The 24,843-nt window shown below is 37.4% G+C and overlaps 1 protein-coding gene across 1 annotated transcript in view; it reads left to right on the top strand.

Moving 5' to 3' along the window:
- LOC126248830 (inositol 1,4,5-trisphosphate receptor) overlaps positions 1–24,843 on the top strand; it is a 367,806-nt gene that overhangs the window by 220,549 nt on the left and 122,414 nt on the right. The window contains exons 30-34 of the mRNA XM_049950243.1: positions 1,274–1,385; positions 6,980–7,085; positions 17,253–17,485; positions 17,572–17,707; positions 20,562–20,666. Of these exons, the coding sequence (XP_049806200.1) occupies positions 1,274–1,385; positions 6,980–7,085; positions 17,253–17,485; positions 17,572–17,707; positions 20,562–20,666 (692 nt within the window). The remainder of the gene's footprint in view (positions 1–1,273; positions 1,386–6,979; positions 7,086–17,252; positions 17,486–17,571; positions 17,708–20,561; positions 20,667–24,843) is intronic.

The raw sequence follows: 24,843 nt of genomic DNA, 5'->3' as shown, positions 1-24,843 counted from the left end.
GTCAAATTCATATTATGGAAGTTACTTGAAATGTTTGGTCTGAGGTATTCCATAACAGCATCTACAGAACCTGACATCCCCATCTCTTCAGTAACAGTTAGAAAATGTTTGTTAAAAAGTTCTGCAACACTATACAAATTTGTCATCAATGTATCATTTACTCTTAATGCTATTTGTCCCTCTTCATGTCTGTTTGTACTAGTCTCCTCCTTCACTATATCCTGTCTTGTCTTTATTTTGTTATCTGATATAATTGTAATATATTTGCTTTGATGTCCGTATTACAGTCTTTAATATTTTGCAATATTTCTTGTAGTGTACTATGGCATCAACATCAAAACTGTTTTGGATTGACAGATATAGTTTTCTTTTTGTTTTACAAGATACCTCTATTCCTTGAGTAATCCATGGCTTCTTTGTAGACTTTGCTCTAACCTTGGTTATTTTTGGGGAAAAACAGTGTTCAAATAAGGTAAGCACTTTATGAGCAAAAGTGCTACATTTGTTATTCGTGCCATGAGCACTGTAAATGTCACTTTAGTGAATGTCTGTGAGGAGTATCCCAAAATAATCAATTTTTGGCTTATTGATTACCCTCTTGAGCTCAGATTTAACACATTTGGTTTCATAATATAATTTTGTTCATTGGACTTTTCTATAAAAATATTATCAATGGTTGGTTGTGAGCAATTGGATACCCTAGTGGGGAACTTTACAGTGGGAATTAAGTTGAATGATAGTGTTACTAATGCAAATAAGTTTGTATTGGGAGAGCCTTGAAGGAAATCTACATTGAAGTCACCAGCAACCACTATTTCTTTGTTTTTGGTTGTTTAATGGGCCAGTACAGCTTCAAGGTGGTTCATGAAGAGATTAAAGTTACCTGCAGGTGTAAGTACACTGTTGCCATAGATGATATGATGAAAAAGTGAGAAATCAAGTGCACTGCCTTATTGTACGTTAAAAAAACACTTATATAAACTGTATGGTTTACAAGTTAAAAAAAAAAATTATTGAAGGTTGTATGGAACTTGAAGAAATAAAAACAGTCCATTAATTTTGTATGTTACAAACAGTATGATAACTACACATCTACATTTATAATATGCATTTTGACTTCTGTGGTACCAAAAATAAGCTTTAACTATTGGCTGCAACCGATTTTATGTCTCTTTTTATATTCAGTGTAACATGATAAAGTTTCTGTATAAAATAGTATTTCAAATTTTGTTTCTGTTCTGGATTTTTAAAATTGTGATGCCTCAAATTTTAGGTTGATAAAACACACAGAAAAATTACTAGAAGAGAAAGAAGAAAAACTGTGTGTCAAAGTTTTGAAAACATTGCGTGAAATGATGGCAATTGATCCAGAGTATGGTGAAAAGGTAAGTTAAATACATTTTTGTAGCTTAGGTGTGTGATGGAGGGGGGTGGGGGCAGGGGGGGGGGAGAAGGACTGTGTATGTGTTTTGGTGGTGCAAACCTGACATAATGATCTTGTGTAGAGTGTTACCAGTTTTAATAGCACTCACCGAGAAGAAAATCTGTCTGATGCACACCTGATTTTTTTCTAAGGTATCAGATGATCTCTGTGTGTCATTCAGACAGTACCCGTAGTTATTCAGTAATTGATATTCTTATGAAAGAGTTCTTTGGTACAAATGTAATGCTGGAAAATCCTGGATGGAATGCAACCAAAGGGAGGAGTAAAAGTGTTTAGCCTGTGTGTGTGTGTGTGTGTGTGTGGTGGGGGGGGGGAGAGGGGGTCTCCTTCCAGAATTGCTCTGCAATGACAGAGTGTGCATCTGCAAATGTAGGCTTCAGCAGCCTTTGTCACAGTCAATAAAATTCTTCTCGGTTTGGGACCGCATTGTCAACTATAAAATTCCAGCATTTCGGCGACTATTACAAGACGCCTTCCCGAGGGTGTATTGCTAATTGCTGAATGGGCACTAGTTTGCAGGATGAAGATCGAATTTCGAGAGGCCCATATACTGGCAAAACAGCCTTTTAGCTTGAGGAGGAAGATCAGACAGGCTATAGAAATAGCCACGCAACCTGACAACGTGGACAGAGCAGATGGGTACCGGCTCCCAGCGTCTTGGCTGCCAGCAGTGATAGCTTTGCGAAAGGACAGCTCTTGCAAAGCAACAGGTGTGCGGTAGGCCACAGCGGTGGAGGGCACTCAGAGTGCTGATGCATCCTAGTTGATACTAGGCAATTATTAAACAATGCTGTGCAGCAGTCACTGCTCAATTTTCCTATATGCTGATTTCCACCAATGGTAAGCAGTAAAGGAAACTCCAATGGAAAACGCCTATTTCCGCCAGAGATGACATGCAATACAAAGACCGATGAAAGAACACCTAATACCCTTCCTCCTCACCCTCATATCCAATGACAGCACTCCTCCGTAATATATAAGTAAGCAAACTTAGTGCCCATTCAGCAGTTAGCAATACATCCTGAGGAAGGCGTCTCGTAATAGTTGCCGAAACGTTGGAATTTTATAGTTGACAATGCGGTTCCAAGCCCAGAAGAATTTTATTGACAGAGTGTGCATCTGTTGAAGTATTGACAGTTGTTGACGACGTCATCTGGCTGCCTTGCTGTAAGTTATTAGAACATTGTTTGTGCCGATTATAAACTTGGGTCTCACAATGTTCCCATTGTCTAAAGTCTGGGAAATGTCAGTCCATTATCCTCCACTACACAATCTTCAACAGACAGTTTTAAAGTGAATGATCATGTAAAATATAGACACACTGCTTTTTAATAAGTGTTCACTGATGCATAGTACCTAGAACATTAGAGTGGCCCTTAAACTGGTGTGGCACACAGCCTACTTTGCAAGACACTTTTCAGGCCCAAATTTGCATAGCAAATAAAATATACTCTGTATTACTTTTTGAAGCAAAGTTAAATATAATTTGGTATTAAATGAAAGTATTAATTTTGATGGACACGTGGAGCACTTGAAAATAGCATTATTGTTCAAATGAAAAAAATTAACTGATTAAGAAACATCATCACTTTTAGGATCATTCGGAACAGTTGTGAATTATGAATAGGATCCTAACTTTAGTGAAGTGATGCCGATCAAAGATGCGTATCTAACACATGTAATTTCAATAAACATTACCTTGAATAAAAGTCGCAAAACACTGGTTCATCAGTATATTACAATTCTAATCTGTTACTTTGCCTGGTGGAAGTCAAAGAGTTTGTGCTGTGATGGCAGTGCTGGCCAAAATAATGCAATCATGCTCTTCATATTGTATGCTGTACAAAATCTCTTCTTGGCAACGTAATTATAGCAAATGCCAGTTTCATCTGAGACTCATTTAATATACTTCAATGTGGAAGTAACTGGAGGGAAGAGTGAGCAAAATTATCACCAAAGGCTGGACACAGACTGGTAGCTGTTGTTCTGCCAGCATGCTAACTTCGTGCCTTTCCGCCTTCTCAATTGGGCACATTCCCTTCCGAGCATTCTTTGTTGTGAACTCTTTTGTGACAGACTTCCTTACTGTGCCACGAAAAGAATTGTGTCCACATCTAGGTTTGATTCAAAGATAGCAGAATGTTGGAAGCTGAGTAATCTGCTGTGCTGTTGAAAGACTGTATTGTATGTAAATGAAGCAAAGTTGCTGAAGTATTATTATGGAAAATATTTAACTTTTAACATAAAAAGTATAACACCACATATTTTGGATTCACATGTTTTTCACTGTGCAATTGTTCTCGAGCGATTGCAGGGAATCTGCAGGTTAAAAATATCTTATTATTCTCATGTCACAGCTTGGTAACGAGCTGGTTTTCTTTTCATTATTGGTCATATTTGTTATGATACTTCAAAGTTTGGCAACTCACTACTGTGATTGCTAATCTGAAGGAAGCAGAAATTGGCAGTCTGAAATTATCATATTTTTAACTACATCCCTCAAACAAATGTAGAAGTATTTTGAAATCTTGTGCATTTATCCACAAGAAATTTCTGAATTCCATTAAGAAGATCGTGCCCATATCTTTATAATCTTTAAAAGCCCTAAATGTCTTTCTCCGCTGTGGAGATTCATTTACCTGTGTTTTATCTCATCACCCAGTGAGTCACCTATATTTAACCTGAGCAAAGCAGAAAGCTGAAAACTGAGTCACTTGCTACTCTACTGTAGAACTTTCTTTCTATAAATGAAGCAAACCTACATCCCTTGCTGAAGTAAATGTTTGGAAAACATTTTACTTTAGGCATAAAGAATTGAAAGCTATAGGTTTTGGATTTGCATGTTTTTTCACTGTGCGGTTGTCTTAAAGCACTTGCCATCAGTTGTATGCTGCATAAGTGACTTGCAGGTCTGTAACCAGTTATCCAACCATCGAAAGGGGAACTACTGTGTAGCATGGAATCTTAGCTATGTTTTGTTTCTGGCAAATCACATCATTGAAAAGGAAATGCAAGGTAAAAGGCAAAGCAAAAAAAAAAAAAGACACAGCTAGGATTTGATCCCACAACCTTTTCATTTCCAGCCACACACTCTACCACTAGACCACCAGACCAGATGCGAATTTAGTGACCCTTGCTGCACTCTCAAGTCACTGCTGCTCTCTCGAGTTATGGTGGCTGCTCACTAGGTGGCTATGGCACCATTTTCACAACTTTAATTCATCATAATGCAGACTATTTGTACGAAATATTTATGAATTATATACACAAACCTTCCTCTCGAGTCCATATACCTATTAGTGATAACAAAATCAAAATTCCTACAGCATTTCCTGAGATTAGCCCCTATATACAGATGGACACAAATAGGTGACTTAAATAAATAAATAAAGTTTATATAATAAGTGTTGTTCATGTTACATCATAGTTGTACAGTATAGGTATTTCAACCTGTCCTCACCCCTTCTCCCTCTCAGCCTCCATCAGTTCTTCACTTACCACTACATCACTCTGAGCTCTTCGGTTTGATTTGTGTAATACGTGTGTGATTTTTAATTTGTACTGCCGCCCTTTTTTTTATCCTGTCCCCAGTAGCATCTCATCTTTCACTACTATATGTGATCCATGCCTGCACCAGAGTGAGCTCCCTCTGGTTGCATAACCCTGTCTCCATCTCGTGCCTTACCTCCAACTTGTAACCTTTTCCGCTCCCTCTCACTCTATGGTACTGGGTATCATTACACATTCCATTGTTTGTATTCTGCCCAGGATTTTGTAGTATCTTAGTAAGGTGTTCACCGTACTTGAACTGCAAACAACAGAAATGTTAATTAATTAAAATCACCAACATTTTCAAAAGAAAGGGAACAAACATAGCATACACTACAGACAATTCTATACAAAATTACACCACAAAACTGACATAAAACAGAGACATATACCAGAAAGCAGGTATATATCAACTACAGTGTAACACTTGTGAAGGCAAGATACATAGGGCAAACAGGTAGAACATTTGATGTCAAATACAAAGAACACACGAGAGCCTGGAAATATGGGACAAACCACTCCAAATTTGCAGAACACCAAAGAGAACATAACCACAAACCAACTACTAGAGAAGAAAACATACAGAAAACCAAAGCAGAAAGGACAAACAATTCATTGTTTACACTAAAAGATAAAATAATAGAATAATGTTCCCAAAGAGGATTAATATAATAATACCATCCAATATAATAATAATACCACCCAACATATTTACACTCACTTATCCAAGAACCCCTTCACAGAACATTGAAACGAAAAAGCCAAGTCAGCTGTCGCCAAAGCTTTCAACCACTTGCTAGCAGCTAGTACATTCGTAGTCAACTCCCTACAACTCGAGCCACACACACACACACACACACACACACACACACACACACACACACACACACACACACACACACACTCTTCAGCTCTCTCTCTCTCTCTCTCTCTCTTATAAACACATATGATATAAGCATTATGAATAGAAGTTGGTTTTGAAGATATACTTCGTTAGGTTTGCAACATGTAGATAAACAAACAAAAGAGGTGGAAACACGTATTGAAGTTACAATATTTACGTTGTTAAAAGCACCGTGTCCAAAGAAATGGTTATATCGAGTGGCAAAAGAATAATAATACACCACAAAAAAGGATAAAAATGGTTAACAAGAAAAAAAGTCAGAACTCAAAATTGTGCATATATGTCGGTAATAAAGTGGTAGTGTGACCTCCAGACCAGATGAGAGGAAACATAGATCACAACAACTCGTAAGTAATTACATTTGTACATAAAAAAAAAAATAGCGACATGAAATGTTTGATAATCTAAAAATAACAAAACAGTATTGTTATAGATCCCACTGGTGATGCCTTAGAGCAAGAAAAAAGTGAAACACATATGGGAAAAATAAATTAAGTTGCAGCAGGAAAAGGCAGTTTTATTTACAAAACAAGTAGTTCTCTGCTTGCTACGGAGGATGGCCATGCAAACAAATTTGTTAGTTAATTAATTTCAAGTATTTAGACTTTATTTTAAGATCCATTCATGAATATTTATCTCTTACTATTGCATAAAAGACAAACAGTATTAGTTAGTGTCAATACAACAGCATATTCTGAATTGAAATATTCATTCACTGTTTAGAGTCAATCTTCAGAAATAACATTTTTTTGCAGTATCTAAAAGGGCACTTATGCCACAGATAATGGTTTGTTAATGTCATATGCTTAATCTGCAGAAATCAGTTTCATGACTATTAACTGTTTGTTCTAGCAAACTACTTGCCGCTTGCAATAGAATAAATGCTGAAAGTATGCATGAGATACAGGCTGTTATACCCATTGTTTTTGTAGCAGTTGCTTGTGTAAATCTCTTTCAAATCATTTGTCAAGATGTAATCTGTTAAGATATAAATTTTTAAATGTTGAACACTTTTGAGAGCTTGATGGCTTTGCAATAGGAACTCATCATGTTGCTTACATTAGTTATCATCTGATTGTCAGGGTGACAGTCTTCGAGCAAGTCTGCTGAATCGTTACTTTGAGGGTGCAAAGCGAGATCCAGTAGAGCCAAGCACAAAAAGGCCACCAGTTACACATGGACCAGGTGGTAAGTTACTTGAAAAATATTGCAATTGTGTTTTTCAGATGAAAGAGAAATTTTGAAGTACACGCATGAATATTCAGAATTTACACATTTTGCTTTCAGTGTTCAGGAAAAAAGTGCAGTTGTGTAAGTCAATGTTATTTGCAATATATTAACAACACTGAAATATATTTATTATCTGCCTTGATTCATATATATTAAATCTTCATATATTATCATCATTTCAGTGGTACGCAATCATGCTTTTGTGTGAAGCCACACTGTAATCTTCATCTTGAACCAGTAGTTGTTGGCTGTGTACTTGGGGTACTGTCAACAGGTTCCTTCAATTAAATTCACAGGAAGCTTCATTGTGGTAATGCTTTCATTTGGAAGTGTTGTGTGTACAAAGTAGTTTAACACATCAGATGTCTTTGAAATGAATAAAGCATTAGCTCAGCTCATTTATTTACAATGTATACAAGTTGAAACATTGATTATTCATAACTTGGAAAGGAATGAGTCCTTCAGTGTTGCTGTGATAGATCAGTTTCTGAATTGTGCTTTACACAAACTTATTCACTAGCTAGCTGTTGTAAGAAACAGTCACTGGCTAGCTGTTAAGGTTAGTAGTACCGTTCTGTATCGATATATTCTCACTGCAAGTCTTCTGAGGTGTGGGACAGAACTCTGTGTGTGGCGTATTAAAAAGACTTCCTGTCAGAACAATTGGATGCAGTGAATGATATGAAGACGATGTCCTCTCGTGGAATCCATGGTACCACCTTCCAGAGATGATGAGCAGTGGAGAGAGCGGGGCTCACAGAGGCACGCTGGTGGAAGGTTTAATGTATCATCTCCCATGAAGATGTGAGCGATGTGCTGTGTGTGGTTGATGAAGACATCATCAATATCTCAGGAAGTACATTGGCTGCATAACAGACAAGACTATGTATTATACCCCATTGGCATTGTACCTATAGAGTTGTCAAGAAAACATTCTGCACTTCCCACATACAACATACCTACTGAGTGAAGGCATGTAGTGGTAAGACACTGGAGTCATATTCAGGAGAACAGCAGTTCAGATCTCTCTCCGACCATCCGGACTTAAATTTTCCTTGGTTTTCCTAAATTTTTTAATGCAAGGACCAGGATGGTTCCTTTGGAACAACGTGGCTGATTTACTTCCCTGTCTTTCTCCAATGTGTGGGTGTGCTCTGTCTCTAATGACCTCATCATTGATGGGATGTTAAACCTGAATTTTCTTTCCTTATATTACAATTAGCTGGCAGTTATGCACTATTTGTCTTGTGTACAGTAATACAATATTCTTCAGACAACAATTCCAGAGGTGCTGCAGAGCCCAGACGTGCCTATCAACTCTACCTTTCTATTCACTTATCTTACGATACTTTGCATTTTCCAAACATTTCATCATGCTATTATACATTTTTAGGGTGTTGCGTTTTTCACAGATACAAATAGATAGGTGTTCCACCTCAGAGTTCGCTTCTGTTCAACATCTTTTTAATGTGTTGTGTATAGAGCAATATAAAAATTACTTCCAATTAGCACAAGAGCTTATGCTGATTTCATTTAAGGGGGTGAGGAAAGGAAAAGACCTACTGGCAGAAGCTGCTGAATCAAAGGCTTTGATTGGACTGTAAAGATGCTGTTCTGCAATTGTAAAAGTGATATTTACTGAACTACAATAAATATTTAACAGAAATATATATAATTGTGATGAAATGTTCTGGAAACCACATATTTAATAACTCATACTTGATCTTTCAACAATCATTGAAAATAGCTTTCCACATAAGCTACTGAAAGGAACATTAAACGAAAGGAACATTAAACAGCTATGGAAAAGCCATGGATCACTAGGGGGGGTAAAGTGTCTTGTGGAAGAAGAAGGGAAATGAATCTGTTGGCAAGATGAAGTAGAAATCCTGCAGTAGTTGCCCACAACAAAAACTACTCAAAATTACTAAGAAAAGTTATTTAAAAAAATTAGGAACTTCAATGTAATGTCAGCGGTCAGTAATTCGAACAACAGATTTGAGCCTATATGGAATGTAGTTAAATGATAGACAGGAAAACCAGCTACAGAACAGGATAGCATCGCTACTGAACTAAAAGTAAGGGCTACAAGTGATGACTCACAGGTAGCAAGTATATTTAATAATCATTTCTTAAATATCATAGGAATTATAGGGGTAAACAGTTCAAGAGAAAAATCACAGGAGTATGCTGTAGAAGCAACACTCATAAAATTCAGTTGTAGTAAGAAAATTGTATATTCTCTCAAAGAGGCACATCTGGATTTGATGGTGTTTCTAACACAATACTAAATATTTGTTCCTATGTAATAAGCTCTGTATTATCTGAAATACGTAGTGCATCACTAATTCAAGACATATTTCCAAGTGGTTAGCACTCTGGACTCGCATTCGGGAGGTCGACGGTTCAATCCCGTGTCCGGCCATCCTGATTTAGGTTTTCTGTGATTTCCCTAAATCACTCCAGGCAAATGCCGGGATGGTTCCTTTGAAAGGGCACGGCCAACTTCCTTCCCCCATCCTTCCCTAATCTGATGAGACCGATCTCGCTGTTTGGTCTCTTCCCCCAAACAACCAACCAACCAACATATTTCCAGAAGGACTGCAATATGCCATTCTTAAACCCCTTTACAAGAAGGGTGGTAGGAAAGATGTCAATAAATACTCACCTGTTTCACCACTGACATCATTTTCCAAAAATTTTGAGAAAGTGATGTACTCTAGAATAGTATCCCACCTGAGCAACAATATTAGTCTCAGCAAATCAAAGTTTGGATTTTAATAGATTCCTGTACTGAGAATGCCATTTACATGCTCGCTTACCAAATTTTATAAGCATTAAATAACAAAATAGAACCAGTTGGTATTTTCTGTGACCTATCCAAGCCATGTGACTCTGTGAATCACAGTATTGTCCTAGATAAACTGAAGTGGTATGGCATTGATGGTATAACCAACCAATGGGTAATGTCATATCTAACCAAAAGAATGCAGAAAGTTGTACTTCGTAATTCAATCGTGTAATTGTGGAAGATTCTTCTGACTGGGGAGAAATTATGTATAGAGTTCCCCAAGGCTCAACCTTAGGTCTGCTGTTGTTCCTGATGTATGTAAACTATCTTCCATCTAATATACAACAAGCAGAATTATATTCTCTTTCGCAGATGACACTAGTATTGTAATCAATCAAAGCAAACATACAGCAACAGAAGAAATAGTAAACAAGGTTCATAAAAGTATTATTGACTGGTTTTCTGTGAATGGTCTCGCCCTCAATTTTAAAAAGACACTACGTATTCAGTTCTGCCCATCTGGGGATACTACACCAATAATAAATGTAACACGTGGTCAGGAAATAATAAATATGATGGAAACTTCAAAATTCTTTAGGGTCCATATTGACGTGCATTTAAACAGGAAAATTACATGAAATGGAACTCCTAAAACAACTTAGTTCCGCCAAATGCACTTAGAATCATTGAAAATCTTGGGGAGAGACAAATCAGTAAGTTGTCATATTTAGCATTTTTTCATTCAATTATGTCATATGGAATAATATTTTGGGGTAACTTATGTCTAAGAAAGTCAGTCTTCATTTCTCAAAAACATGCTGTAAGAATAAAATGTAGTGATCACCCACAATCATCATATAGACATCTGTTTAAGGGACTGGGCATTCTGACTACTGCTTCACTGTTCATTTATTCCCTCATGAAGTTTGTTGTAAGTAATCCACTGCAGTTAGAAAGAACAATGATTTACATAATTACAATACCGTAATGCAAAATGACATTCATAACTCCACATGTCTTTAGCACAAACAATGGTGCACAATGCTGCAGCAAAAATTTTTGATCACTTAACCAGATATAAAATTTCTGATACACAGAAAAGTAAAGCTGAAAACAAATTGAAAAAGTGTCTCCTTCCGTAGAAGACTTTCTGTTATTGTAACACATAAAAGGTAGGAATTACTAACTCATATCTTCATATTTAATAATAATAATGGTGACTTTAAATGATCAGCATGTAGACATACTTACAAGATAATTTGTGATTTGACTGTAAAAGACTCATTCCACATCATTATGACTTACCTACAAATGATCCACGGAACATGAAACTTACTATTTAATGCTGTTGAACAGTGAATAAAAAGGAGGGAAAAGTGAAAATGGGGATGAAATGTGTAATATACGTAGTTTGGAACTTAAATAGTGGCAACACTGCTGTGGAGACACTATGCAATGGAATCTACTATTGTCGCTGATAGCACACGTTATTGACATACCTACCTTACTTCTGAGCAAATCTACTCGCCTGTCCTACATCTCTGACGTGTGCACTGTCGAGGGAAACGCAGTCACTTGTTAGTGAGCGGTCTAACATAATAGTGTCACTATGTTTTCGAAACAGGAACAACGGAGTTGGATCAAGATTGAATGTGCCAGAGGTCGTACAGTACAACAGTGTCATCAAGGTCTTTAAGAGGCATGCAGGTATTCGGCATTGCCGTACAGAACAGTGGCACGTTGGGTAAAAGCTATCAACGAAGGTCGGCAGACTGTGGCAGACATGCATCGGGTAGGTTGTCCTAGCATCTCTGAAGAAGAAGTGCATTCTTTCGCTTTGTTAGTGGAGAGTGATTGACGCCATATGATTCATGAGGTGGCCCACGAAACTGGATTAGCACATACAACTGTGCTTTGCATCCTGAAGGAACGCCTGGGCATGCGAAAAATTGCATCATGATGGGTTCCGCATGACTTGACGGAAATGCAGAAATGGATGCCTTACGATGCTGCTCAGATGCACTTGGAGCACTATGAGCTTGAAGGAGAGGCTTTCTTACGCTGTATTGTAACACTGGATGAGACATGGGCCACATTGTACAAGCCAAATCTGAAACGCCAATCCAACAAATGGTGTCATTTTGGGTTACCGCAAAAGTCGGAAGTGCGTCAGAGCCCCAGTATGGTGAAAGTTATGATGATTATCGTGTACGACTGTGATGGTGTTATCCTAACACATTACATTCCTGCATGACAGACTGTCATCACATAGTATTACTGTTCATTTTTGGAGCATCACCTGCGACCAGCTCTGCGAAAGAAGTGGCGACACTTTCTGCGCAACCCACCTATCATTTTGCACTACAATGCGCGAGCGCATACAGCAAAGGCTGTTGCTGCTCTTTTTGGTCAATGGGACTGGGAAGTACTGTACCATCCACCATACTTCCCGGACTTAAGTCCTTGTGATTTTGATTTGATTCCGAAGATGTAGGAACCACTTCGTGTCATTCATTTCAGAACTGTTCCAGAGATTCGACAGGCAGTAGACCACTCCATTCACACCATCAACAGAACAGGCTCTGCTAACGGTATACTACGCATTCCACATCACTGGCAATGGGCTCTATACAACGCTGGTGACTATTTTGAATGACAGTAACAGGTGCAAACATGTAACTCTTTTGTATCGGTTGTGAATAAATAATTGCCACTATTTAAGTTTCATCCTTTGTATATCAGTCATAGTTAAGAGAAACAAAAATCTCCTCTGTTTGTTTGGAAATTTGCATTGACCGTCATTTCACATTTATGTAAAATAAATCAATATTTATTTCATATGTACAACATGACAAACTTATACCAGCTTTTAATAATAGCCATGAAGCTAGATTTAAAGTCTTGCTGTTCTGGAGTTTTTGGAACTGAATTTATCATTCTAAAATATTTAGAATGGATTTAATTATTAGCATGAAATTCAGTTTGACTTTTCAAGTCAAATAAAAGTACACAACTAGATTAACATCTATGATCATTTTTGCAGAATGTAGTATTAAAGAGATGTATGTACTCAGAATATATTCCATAAATGTTTTGCATATAATTATATTCTTGGAAAAGTGGCATGAATGTTTACCAGGTGCGGTGATTTCTGGATGCATGATCTAAAATTGAGTTGGAATGTGCCAAGCATGTTGTTGTAGTAAACATTTTTCATCAGAGAGTATGCCTTTTGACATTAATCAAGCTAGACCTCAAAACTTCATCATTCAGGCAGTTTTGACAAGAGGGGCCCTTACTACTTGAACAAAATAAAAGAAATAAATAAATAAAAAATAAAAAAATTAATAATGTTTTCTTTTTGCTAAGATTTGCCATGTTATGCGGTATTCAAAATCAGCTATCCCTGTGTGAAGCAACTTCAAAGCAGATAATTTTGTATTGTCTTATCAGTAACAGTGCTTATGTCAATGTTCATTCATTTGCTTCTGTCTCCTTATTTTGACTTAAAGTGCGTATATGTGCACAGTACATTTCAGATGATGTATATGTTGTGTTCTTGGCAGTTTCTACATTTTCTCTTCTACTAGTCTTGTGTAATAATTATTACTTTGCAGGCATTACTGTTTCTGAGAGATTTTGTGTGTATTTATGTATTTGCCCTGAAGTATTTTGTTTTGTGCCTGCAGTGTAGCATTTTGGAAGAGGTTTCCAGTGAAGTAGTTTAATGTTAAGTGGTTGTTTTTGTAAAAAGCATGTTTACCTTGATGACTTCATTCCCTAAACTATTTTTACTTCCACTTTTGATACTGAGTTGTCTCCCAGCCAACCCAATAGCTGCACCTTCTATAACTTGGTTTTGCTCTTCTGTGTTCTGTCCAAAGGCACTTGGTAGTGCACTTTCAGGATGTTTTATGTACTGCAAGAAAGGTTTGTGATCTGCTGTTAGTTCTCCTTATGTAGGAGTTTTGTTCCCAACCAAGTCAGTAAACTATTTACTATGTGTGAACCAAAGATAAGAGATGAAGGAAAAGAGAATGCTGTTGCCACCTTCTTTAGTCGTGTTCCTCCATAATGATCATTTCTCTCTGTTGTAGTAAAATCGTTGAACATCTCCTGCAAATAGAATTTTCATATTTAATATTCCATTTTAAACGCCAATCTTTCGTTTGTTGATTATGCATTTTGGATGCACAGAAATGTATGTTTTCCTTCAAAATGTGTCCCTTGTTAGTTTCAGAGTGTCATCCATGTATGAACTACGTGACCTGCATGTGCACAACTAATAGTATGCAAAGCTGTTCATGTTCAGAAACTTGTAAATATCTGCAAGAATTTCCCCATCCACATAAATGGTGGCCCTACTGTTTTAGTGTCCCTACCACTGCCTTTCTCATTTAGATAGCTCATCAGTATTCTGTCATTAGTTGGCAATTTGTTGCCTCGTTGGTCTTTCAGCTGTTTAATTAAAATTCTTCCTACTTAATAGGGGCATCCAGTTCTTCAACATCAGCTGCCTTCTCTAATGCAAATGCAGGAGTGCTCAAAATTTGGCAGAATATTGAGCATCAAGGTATTCAGTCCTTTTGTCAGTACCACAGTTCCTATTATTGTTCAGAAAATATTTGCTGTCTCTTCCCACAGTGCTGCAATAAGTCCTAAGTGATTAGCAAACTGAAACACCATTCATCTGATAGATAAAATAAGTATGTAAAGAGCGGTACAAATTGACTACAACAAAATATCAAAGATTCATAAGTCTCTCTGTGATGTATCTGACGCATCTTTATATTTTAGCATTCAGGCCTAACGATATCTATAATTTCTTGGAGGTTTTAGTTTTCCACCGGCCAGGGTGGCCGAGCGGTTCTAGGCGCTACAATCTGGAACCGCGCGACCGCTACGGTCGCAGGTTCGAATCCTGCCTCGGGCATGGGTGTGTGTGATGTCCATAGTTTAGTTAGATTTAAGTAGTTCTAAGTTCTAGAGGACTGATGACCTCAGAAGTTAAGTCCCATAGTGCTCAGAGCCATTTGAACCATTTTTTAGTTTTCCACTGTGTGTGTGTGTGTGTGTGTGTGCGCGCGCGCGCACACATACACACATGCTCTCTCTCTCTCTCTCTCTCTCTCTCTCTCTCTCTCTCTCTCACACACACACACACACACACACACAGTGGGAAATAACTGATACTGCAACAATAGTTTCTTTAACAGTTAAAAATACAATTGTAGTACACCAAATAGTGAAGCTTGTGAGGTTTGATTACAGAGAGATTGTAATACATATACATTTACTGAGAAAAGAAAAAAATCAAGAAAAGGACAAACAAAATTTGATTCAGTAATATGGGGTCACTCTGTGGAACTTTTCCTATTACACATAGTGATACAGCATTTATGGTATTTTTCTCTTTTTCATTCGTGTTGTATTTTCATTCCTCTTTCATATTCTTAAGAAGTGTAATATCACCGCAACTTCGTAATTGTTTTTAAATTTTAGCATATTTAAATATGTATTCCAACCTATTCATTCCCTTTGTCACATTATTTTCTGTGATTTGGCTGTTGAGTATGTATTATCTAAATGTTTACTAACCATATTAGCTGTTCAGAAAACTGAGTGATTCTTCATTCAGTTTTTCATAGACTTTATAGTATGGGAGAATATCAGGGAGAGGCTTTGAAGAAAGTTCATTTAATTCCCTTCTCAAAAATGGGTCACGGTGAACTAATTGCAGTATTTGTTATTTGTTTAGGAAATGCACTGGACTGTAAGGTAAATTCCTGGCTGGTATTGGTTTTAAAACTCAAGAAGCTCCTTTATCATTCACAGTGTGTGTTCAGGTTTCTTTTTTTCTTTTTTGGTGTGTGTGTGTGGGGGGGGGGGGGGGGCAGAAAGAGGGATGTGGTGTATGAAAGGGGTTCACTCAAGCCCACTCCCTCACCCCTCAGAAATGACACATGTTTGACAGTTGACCTACAGCTGTCAACATCTTTTTTTCTGTGCTTATCTGCCTCTCGGTGCCACTTCTGCATGGTGAGTGATAAAATTTTCTTCATACTATTGTTTATACACTGAGGTGACAAAAGTCATTGGATACTTCCTAATGCCATGTCAGATCACCTTTTGCCTGGCATAGTGCAGCAACTTGACATGTCATGGACTAAACAAGTCGTTGGAAGGCCTCTGCAGAAATATTAAGCTGTGCTGCCCATTAATATTCAATGGGATTCATGTCGGGCGATCTGGGTGGGCAAAATTATTCGTTCAAGTTGTCCAGAATGTTCCAATCAATAATTGGATCAGTTGGACCAGAGGACACTGTCTATTCTATGTAAACACTGCCTACACCATTATGGAGCCCGCACCAGCTTGCACAGTGCCTTGTTGACAACTTGGGTCCATGGCTTCGTGGGGTCTGTGCCACACTCAAATCCTATCATCAGCTCTTATCCACTGAAATTGGTACTCATCTGACCAGGCCACGGTTTTCCAGTCATCTGGGGTCCAACCAATATGGTCATGAGCCCAGGAGAGGTGCTGCAGGCGATGTCGAGCTGTTAGCAAAGACACTCGAGACTGTTGTCTGCTGCCATAGCTCATTAACACCAAATTTTTCCGTACTGTCCAAATAGATATATTTGTTGTACGGTACATTCCAATTTGATTTCTGCAGTTATTTCACGTAGTTTTGCTTGTCTGTTAATACTGACAACTCTACACAAACACCACTGCTCTCAGTCATTGAGTAAAGGCTGTCTTTCACTGTGTTGTCGGTGGTGAGAGGTAATATCTGAAATGTTATATTTTTGACACTGTGTATCTTGGACTATTCAATTACCCAGCAATTTCCAAAATGGAATGTCACATGTGTCTAGCTCCAATTACGATTATGCGTTCAAAGTCTGTTAATTCCCATCGTGTCCCCATAATGATGTCAGAAACCTTTTGACGTGAATCACCTGACTACAAATGACAGCTCCATCATGGTACTGCCCTTTTATATCTTGCGTACGTGATACTACCACCACATGTAAGTGTGCATATTGCCATCTCATGATTTTTGTCACCTCATTGTATTATATCCAGAGTTTTCATTATCATACTAGTTCATAGTTGTTTGCTAGGAAAAAATTATGATAAGATTTGTGATATACAGGATAAATAATTTGACTCATTCTCGTGAAAAGTACTTTTTTTCTGCAGTTCATTATATGGAAATTTGTTATTCTGTTGTTTTAGTTGTAATGGAACTTTGGTGCCATGTATTCTTTGTGCAAGTCCATACTGGAAAGACTGCACTTTTAAGATTATTTTGTTGTATTTTTCAGCAAAAATGTTGAGCAGAGCTGGCATGACACTGCATGAAGTTCAGTGTCACCTGGATCGTGAAGGTGCATCTGATCTTGTTGTGGAACTAGTAATTAAATCCGTTCATTCACCCTCAATTTTTGTTGAAGCTGTGGAATTGGGGATAGCCCTTTTGGGTGGTGGTAATCCCATTATCCAAAAAAGCATGTATAATAAACTTATGGGTGGAGACATTAGCCAGTCTTTCTTTAAGGTAAATAGTGTCATAAATTCTTTCAGATGTTGTTATATACATATTAATCACATTCCAATGTAATTTCTCTTTAATGTGTGTTCCAGGTGTTCAATGATAAAATGAAAGATGCTCAACAAGAAATAAAATCAACTGTGTCCGTTAACACTTCTGACATAGCAGCCAAAGCCCACGAGGATAAAGAACAAAGTAGGGAATTGGAAAAGCTAACAAAAAAGAAAGGTATTAGTTATTATTTATTACCCGCTGTATCTGTAAACTGAGCTGTCTGCTTTAACCTTGTTATACATTTTGCATACCTCATCCCTCAGCTGAAATAAATAATTTAAAAAATTCAGAAAGATTGATTAAATTATCCAGATATAACTTGTATATAATACTGTTGTTTGCGAAGCTTACTATCAGCATTTTATACACACTTTGCATGCAAAATATTTCATTGAATTTGCCAGCAATTGGAATGTCTGGAACAGACCCATCACAATCTTGACTACTTGAAGCTGTAGTGTCTATTTATATGCAGCTATCATGCGTGAAGACAAATACTATATTGATCATCCTCAAACACCCTTAAAAACAGGTTGTGCAATGTAATCCATCAATCTGATACAATGAAAAAGATGATGAAGTGGTGGTGGTGGTGGAGATAATTGTGACGATTAGTGACACTTCAATTTTTTAGATTGGTTGGTAATATTAGTATGTTATCACAAAGTTCAGAATTGCACCACTCTCTAATAAGGTAAGGACTCTTTAGGCAGAATAAAAATTTTAATTGAGTATTCAATAATTTCTCAACAGAATGGTTTAATATATTTAAAATCCAGGCTTCTTCATTTTATTTGGAAATTAATTTAATATGCTACTAGAAATTCCTGTGTGCCATACAAATAATGTGATGAACAGGCACATAAACGAAAGAAATCATTGTAAACCTTTCAGACCCAACTGACTAACCAAGGCACACACCTATACAATTACTACTAGCTTGCTCTAAGAAGACTCTCAATGCTTTGGCTGACAGTAGTAGTTTTGATAGAAATTGGCTGGTCGCAGTCAGTAAGGACAACTGTTTTGGCATTGCGATCATAGTAGTTAACTTTAAATAGGAAATGACATTGTGTTCAGTGAGTCTGCATATTCATAAATGAGACTATATTTTTAGTCTCAAATACTGGCAACTGGATGTCCATTCATATGATCATAACAGGATGACAGTGTATCAGAAAACAGTATTGAAAGCTAACATTGTAGCAACTAGTCCAAAGCCATTCACTGTTTTTCACACTTATCTCAAAACAGTTAATTCCGTCAGCCACCACTTTAGCTGTCTTCTTTAGAATGAATGATTAATTCATACATATGAACAGCTTTATTGTCTCAGTTCTCCAGCTCCAGTTGGGCTGAATGACTAACTTTAAGCCTTCCCTCATTTTTAGGATTAATTTAAATTACAAGACTACTTTTTAAAAACTATGACTGCTTCAAACAACAATGGAGCAGCGTTGCTAAGTGATAACTTGCAGTAGTAAAAAAATTGAATTATGATATTGTGGGCTTATTGTAGTAACTTTATTCAGTTTATTTGTATATTATGACTCCTCAAATCTACTTTAGCAGCATCACTGGGTGATAACTTGCAGTAGTAAAAAATTTGAATTATGGTATTGAGGGCTTGTTTTAGTAACTGTATTCAGTTTATTTGTGTGTTATGACTCCTCAAATCTTGTATTTCCACAGCATTTGAGAAAAACTGCAGTTCTGTTGAGTATTTTGTTAATGAAGATTACTTTTAACAAATTTTGGATGGTCGAGCAGCTGATAATAAGACTATATCTAACTTACAAAACCTATTTGGGAAGTACCTATTCAGTAGATGACAATTAAATTTGTTACTTAGGGCCACCTTGTAATTACTTGGATAGTTAAAAACACATTGGGATGGAATTTAGTGTATGTTTTCGAGAAGATTTTTCAGAAAGTAGCCCAAACACCAACACACAGCCCGTCTAGTACAGTGTAAATAATATAAGTTAACATTCTGATTTGTGAATGTTTACTTAACACACAATGAAACAGTTCATATTGTAATGCTGTTGTAAATAAATTTGATGAGAACACACTTTTTGTTTTAATGTATACCCTAATTGTTGGTCAGTGGCTTCAAAGTTTCCACAAAGAGACTTGCACAGTTATCTGTGATGGGCTCACCGCCTGGGATATGCTGATTTAAATAACAGCGCGTGGAGACACCTTGAGTCTGCACTACAGAGTGGAAAGGATTAATTGTACATAATTGCACTGACGTGATGAAAACAGTAATGTGAAATCGAATGGTTCTGAGCAAAGAAAAATTACATTTCTCTGAAAGCAGCCAGTCTCCACTGACATTTGAAGTGTATTGGCATTACTCTGCTGGAGCAGATAGGATATCTTTATCAGCTTGTATCTTCAGAGCAAAAAAGATGACAGATACACCATCTGCATTGCTATTGTTTTTTGATTATTTATGTAATAAGTAACAATGTCAAGATTGGCATATCACATAGGGTTGCTTTAGTAGAAGGAATAATGTTCATATCAAATATTTACACCCAGTCAGTCAAAAGAACTTCGATACTTAGTGGCTGCATTAATAAGTGAACAAAAATGTTTATGACAGATGAAATTCTTTCCCAATCTTGAAGTTTACAGTAACTGTGTGTTGTATAGTAGAATAGGTGGAGTTGGTTTGGCTGTTAAAACAAGGTAAATGTGTGGTTGGAACAGGAGGAATGTTGACAGCTGCAGCATTGGAAAAGTGGGGAGGGGGGATGGGAGTCCTATGTACTGTGAATATTAGATGGTTCTCAAACCATTATTTAAGTTTCATGTATGCTTCTCAGTTATCATGTATATCTTTTAATGTTATTTTTAAATCATAATGCTACTTTATATCTTTTCATCAGTCACCACATTATCGTATGCAGGTCTGACCATTACTGCTCAAGCACTGTGTAACATAGTTTTGAGAGATGATTCTGAAGTGTAAATATTTTATTTACTTTCATTATTTTATTAATTTTTATGTTCCCAGTTAAGCCAAATGGAATAGTGATAACAGAAGAGCTTCGAGAAGAACTAAACCAGGCAGCATTTGCCACATCTCATGCCTATGCTGGTGCTAGGAGTGCTTCTCAAGGTCAGCAATATAATTTTATTTTCAGCAGGAAAAGAATTCATTATACTGTGTATTTAATATGTTACAGTTCAGAAAACTAGAAAACAGGGTATAAATTAAGAAATTAGTTTCATGTTGGAGCTATCATAACAGTATCCTGATTCTCACAATGCAAGTGCAGTAGCAGTATCATCACGGCTTGTGCTGCCTCGTGGAGGATTGGGATTACGGTGAATGAGACACTGCAGAACAAATGTAGCAACTGTCCAATTTAACAAAATGAAAGCAGTTCAAACAGTCCTACATGCAGTCACCATGATTTCTGAAACTGGATGCAAGATGGCAGTAGTTATGAAGCAGGACTCAAATTCACAAGAAGCGAGCTTTGTGTCACTGCCCAGTCGTCATGACAGTTGCTTCCATTGTTTTCTTAACTCACTTAAGGTCAGTGCCAGTATGGTGACAGAATTAGAACAGCAGATGTTATCAGTAGCCAGTTATTAATTCCTGCAAGAGTAGGTAGCTTTCCTGTGGAGACAACAGCTTATAGATTCCAGTGTTTACAAATCAACTTGGAAGCATAATTTCATCAGGTAGCTGCAAAAATGGGAATTTTGAGGTCACTTGTTTACAGTTTAATTATATGAGATCAGATGAACGTGGCAACAAGTTCAGCCTTTCTTGGTCTCCAGTGGCTGCACACCCTATCTGTCATTTAGGTCGTCAGTCATTCAGAGGGTCCTGAACATTATGTTGAAAATGTGGAGGGGCTCTGTCCTGTTGAAAGATGAAATCCTGACAGTGGAAACCCTAGTTGTTACAGCAAGTCAAGATAAGTAGTGCCTGTCACAATGTGTCTGATGAAGAAACGTGACCCATCAGCCTTTTCTTAATTATAAAACACGTTTAGTTTTGGTGAACTACACTCCTCTTCCACAAATGAGTGGAGCTTCAGTAACACTCAAATATGTGCATTGTGTGTGTTCACGTTCCCTGAAATGTGGAAAGTTACTCCATTGTTAAACACTAAATTTCTTTAGAAACTATATTGTTTATTATTGGTCTGAACAATCTCACTAAATAGCTGACATTCTTTTGGTGGCATTCTTTGGAGCCTGCCTGAACTGTGAAAAGTAGGGTTTTCATGACACTGTTAAACTATTTTCTGTATCTCGGCAATTTCTTGGCTATCTTGATATGTATGTATGTGAAGGGTTCTTAAGAAACTTGCAAAGATATGTTCCAGTCTCCCTTCTACTAGCTGTAGTGTTCGTAGTTGGTACAGGATGGCCTGGCTAACTATGAACACTCCAAACATTTAATATATGAATAAATCATCATCACTTTTATATGCAGTATGTACTGAAAATGAAATATATGTAACTTTGAAGATCTGAGTCTGTCCCAGGAATGTCTATCAGTTGTAGATCACTGAAGAGTAGTTTGAGTATAGTCTGAACATTAGTAGCAATATGCACTGTTTGTTGTATCATGCTACTAATCTTCGGAGATCTGAGCATAGAACTCAGTGAGCAGCATTTTAAGAAGATGCACAGACAGATATATTGGGATGCAGCGAGTAGAACCGAATGCATAATTCTGTAGTGCCACCCATAAGAATACAGTGAGCCCTGTAGCTAGTGTGCCAGCTGGTGGCCCATCTTTGAGTTGCATCCTCTGATGAGATGTGGGCAATGTGTCTTGTGTGGTTGACATAGATGCCATTGATATCGCATTCCTCATTGGCAAATTTGTGCACAGTGGTTGGATAGTGTGGGTGTGGGTGGTGATATGGGGAAAGCCTGTGCTATGGCACAGCAGTCTTCTGGAGGTACGTGGAGGACACATTTGTGGTATGGCTGCACGGGATGGATGAATTACATCGATTTCTTGAGCATTTGAATCGTATCCATGCTAGTATCAAATTTACTATGGAAATAGAAAAAAAACAGCTACTGCCCCTTTTTAGATGTTGTCGTTCACCGTAAAGTTGATGGCACATTGGGACACGCCGTATATTGGAAAACAACACGCACAAATCTATATTTACATGCCAGTAGCTGCCACCACCCCTCACAGACCATAGGTGTCCTTAAGAGCTTAGTGCATAGGGTGCACTGTATATACTTTAAACATAATTTGCAAGAAGAGCTCACATACCTCAAGCATTTTTAAACCGAATGGATTTTCTCTGCAACAGATTCATAGAGCATTCAATCCAAAACCTACAATGCGGGTAGGTGATGGGGAAGAAGGTAGTAATTCCTTCAGATCAGGTAAGTTTTTGCCCTATGTGGGTGCTCTTTCCTCGAAGATAGGCCGTATTCTTGAGAAACACTATGTTAAGGTGACCTTCCGCCCCCCCCCCCCCCCCCCACGAAGATTGCAGCTTTACTCGGCTCTGTAAAGTATGATTTACTGCTTTGTAAAGTGGGTTTGTATCAGATTCCTTGCGTAAATTGTGAGAAGTCATATGTAGGTCAAACAACGCACACCATTCATGACAGATGTGTGGAGCATCGAAGATACACATGCTTATCACAGGCAGACAGGTCAGCTGTGGCCGAACATTGTATTGATGCAGGGCATTCCATGAATTAGTGATGTGAAGATTTTGACAATCACCTCTTCCTTTTGGGAATCTGTCTTCAAGGAAGTTAGAGAGATTAGATTAGCTAATAATTAAATAAATAGAGATCATGGTTTTAATTGGCACAAAGCAAGTAATCTAGCTCTTGGGTTAATTAAACTGCAGAGAAGTCATCATGGTGGCACCACCACCGAACATACATCGATAAGTGAATCGGATGTCTGTACACTTTCGCCACTGGTGGTGCATGTGCAAGTGTATTTCTTTGCTGCCGACCAGCATCTGTGACCCGCATGTGCAGACCACCTTGGTGGAGCATATAAGGCCACATTTGGTATCTTGTTGTCAGTCTTGTGACTCATTCTGAGGATGGCTGGATGATATGTGGCTGAAATATCAGCAGAGGAAATTTTATTTGCTCGGCTGCGTGCCCAAAATTTAATGGACTATAAATCAAATAGAACGAACAAGGCCATTTGATGTTCATGATAAGCGTGACCCATTTCCACTGAGTGCAATCAATATAATTCTTCATAACCAAGGACATATTTTTTTCATTGTTGTGTTTATTGGCCTGGAAGTATTTTACATTTGTTGTAACATCCAAGACTACTTTTTAAGGTCAATGTGTTGTAATATTTTTAGCTAGCACAACTGCTATACTTTTGTAGACAAATCTTTGATATTGAGGGAATTTAAACTTATCAGATGTAATTGTGATGTGAAATTAATCTACTCTAGCTCCATTCAAGCTTTGGTGGTTGAACAGTAACAATGACAACTTGTTTTGTCTATTGTGTATCTAAGTCCAATGAAATCAGCTGATCTTAACTTTCCACTGATTAGGGCAGTTATTTGGCTCATTTTTTTCCTCCACCACAAATAAGACGAACCATGTACACTTTGTACAACTACGTGTAGTAAATCTGAGTACAGAATACAGCATTGAGAACCTTCCAAATTAAAAGATGGTGTTTGTTTCCTCGTGCAAATAATGTGCTAAGGTTAGTGATCAATGCTATGATATGTTACAAATCGTGTTCGTCAGTTTAATCACACCATATAGCATGAGCAAAAATCACATAATTTGCATCACTGCAAAATACATCCATCAGTTGCTAATGTGCCAATTGTATCATTGTTAACCTGGAGATACTTGAAAATGCAAATGATCATGAATATTCTTCAGTCTTCTAGGCGGGTTTGCATGTATAAATCTACAGCTATGAAGTTAAAACAAAGGTTCAGTTGTCATTAGGGTTTGAGAAAGAGTTTTCTCATTCAAAGAAAGCATGTATGTCGTGATCTAACACCAAATTTGTTGACGATTGTGTTCTTAAATTAGTAAGTCATTATGTATCAGGAGTTCATATCCTGTGCTTATATGATAAACTAATAAGTCCACAAAAGAGAGAATTTGGAAAATGTGGTCCATCTGTAAAGGAGACCAAATATAAGACACTAATGTGACCTATTCTTGAGAACTGCTAGAGGTTTGGGATCCACACCAGGTCAGATTAAAGGAAGACACTGAAGAAATTCAGAGACGGGCTGCTAAATTTGTTACCGTTAGGTTCGAACAACATACAAGTATTTATGCTGGATGTT

This window comes from Schistocerca nitens, chromosome 3, assembly GCF_023898315.1.
Source record: "Schistocerca nitens isolate TAMUIC-IGC-003100 chromosome 3, iqSchNite1.1, whole genome shotgun sequence".
Classification (NCBI taxonomy): Eukaryota; Metazoa; Arthropoda; class Insecta; order Orthoptera; family Acrididae; genus Schistocerca; species Schistocerca nitens.
Note: the sequence above shows the minus strand (reverse complement) of the source record. Positions and strands in the feature narration are given on the sequence as shown.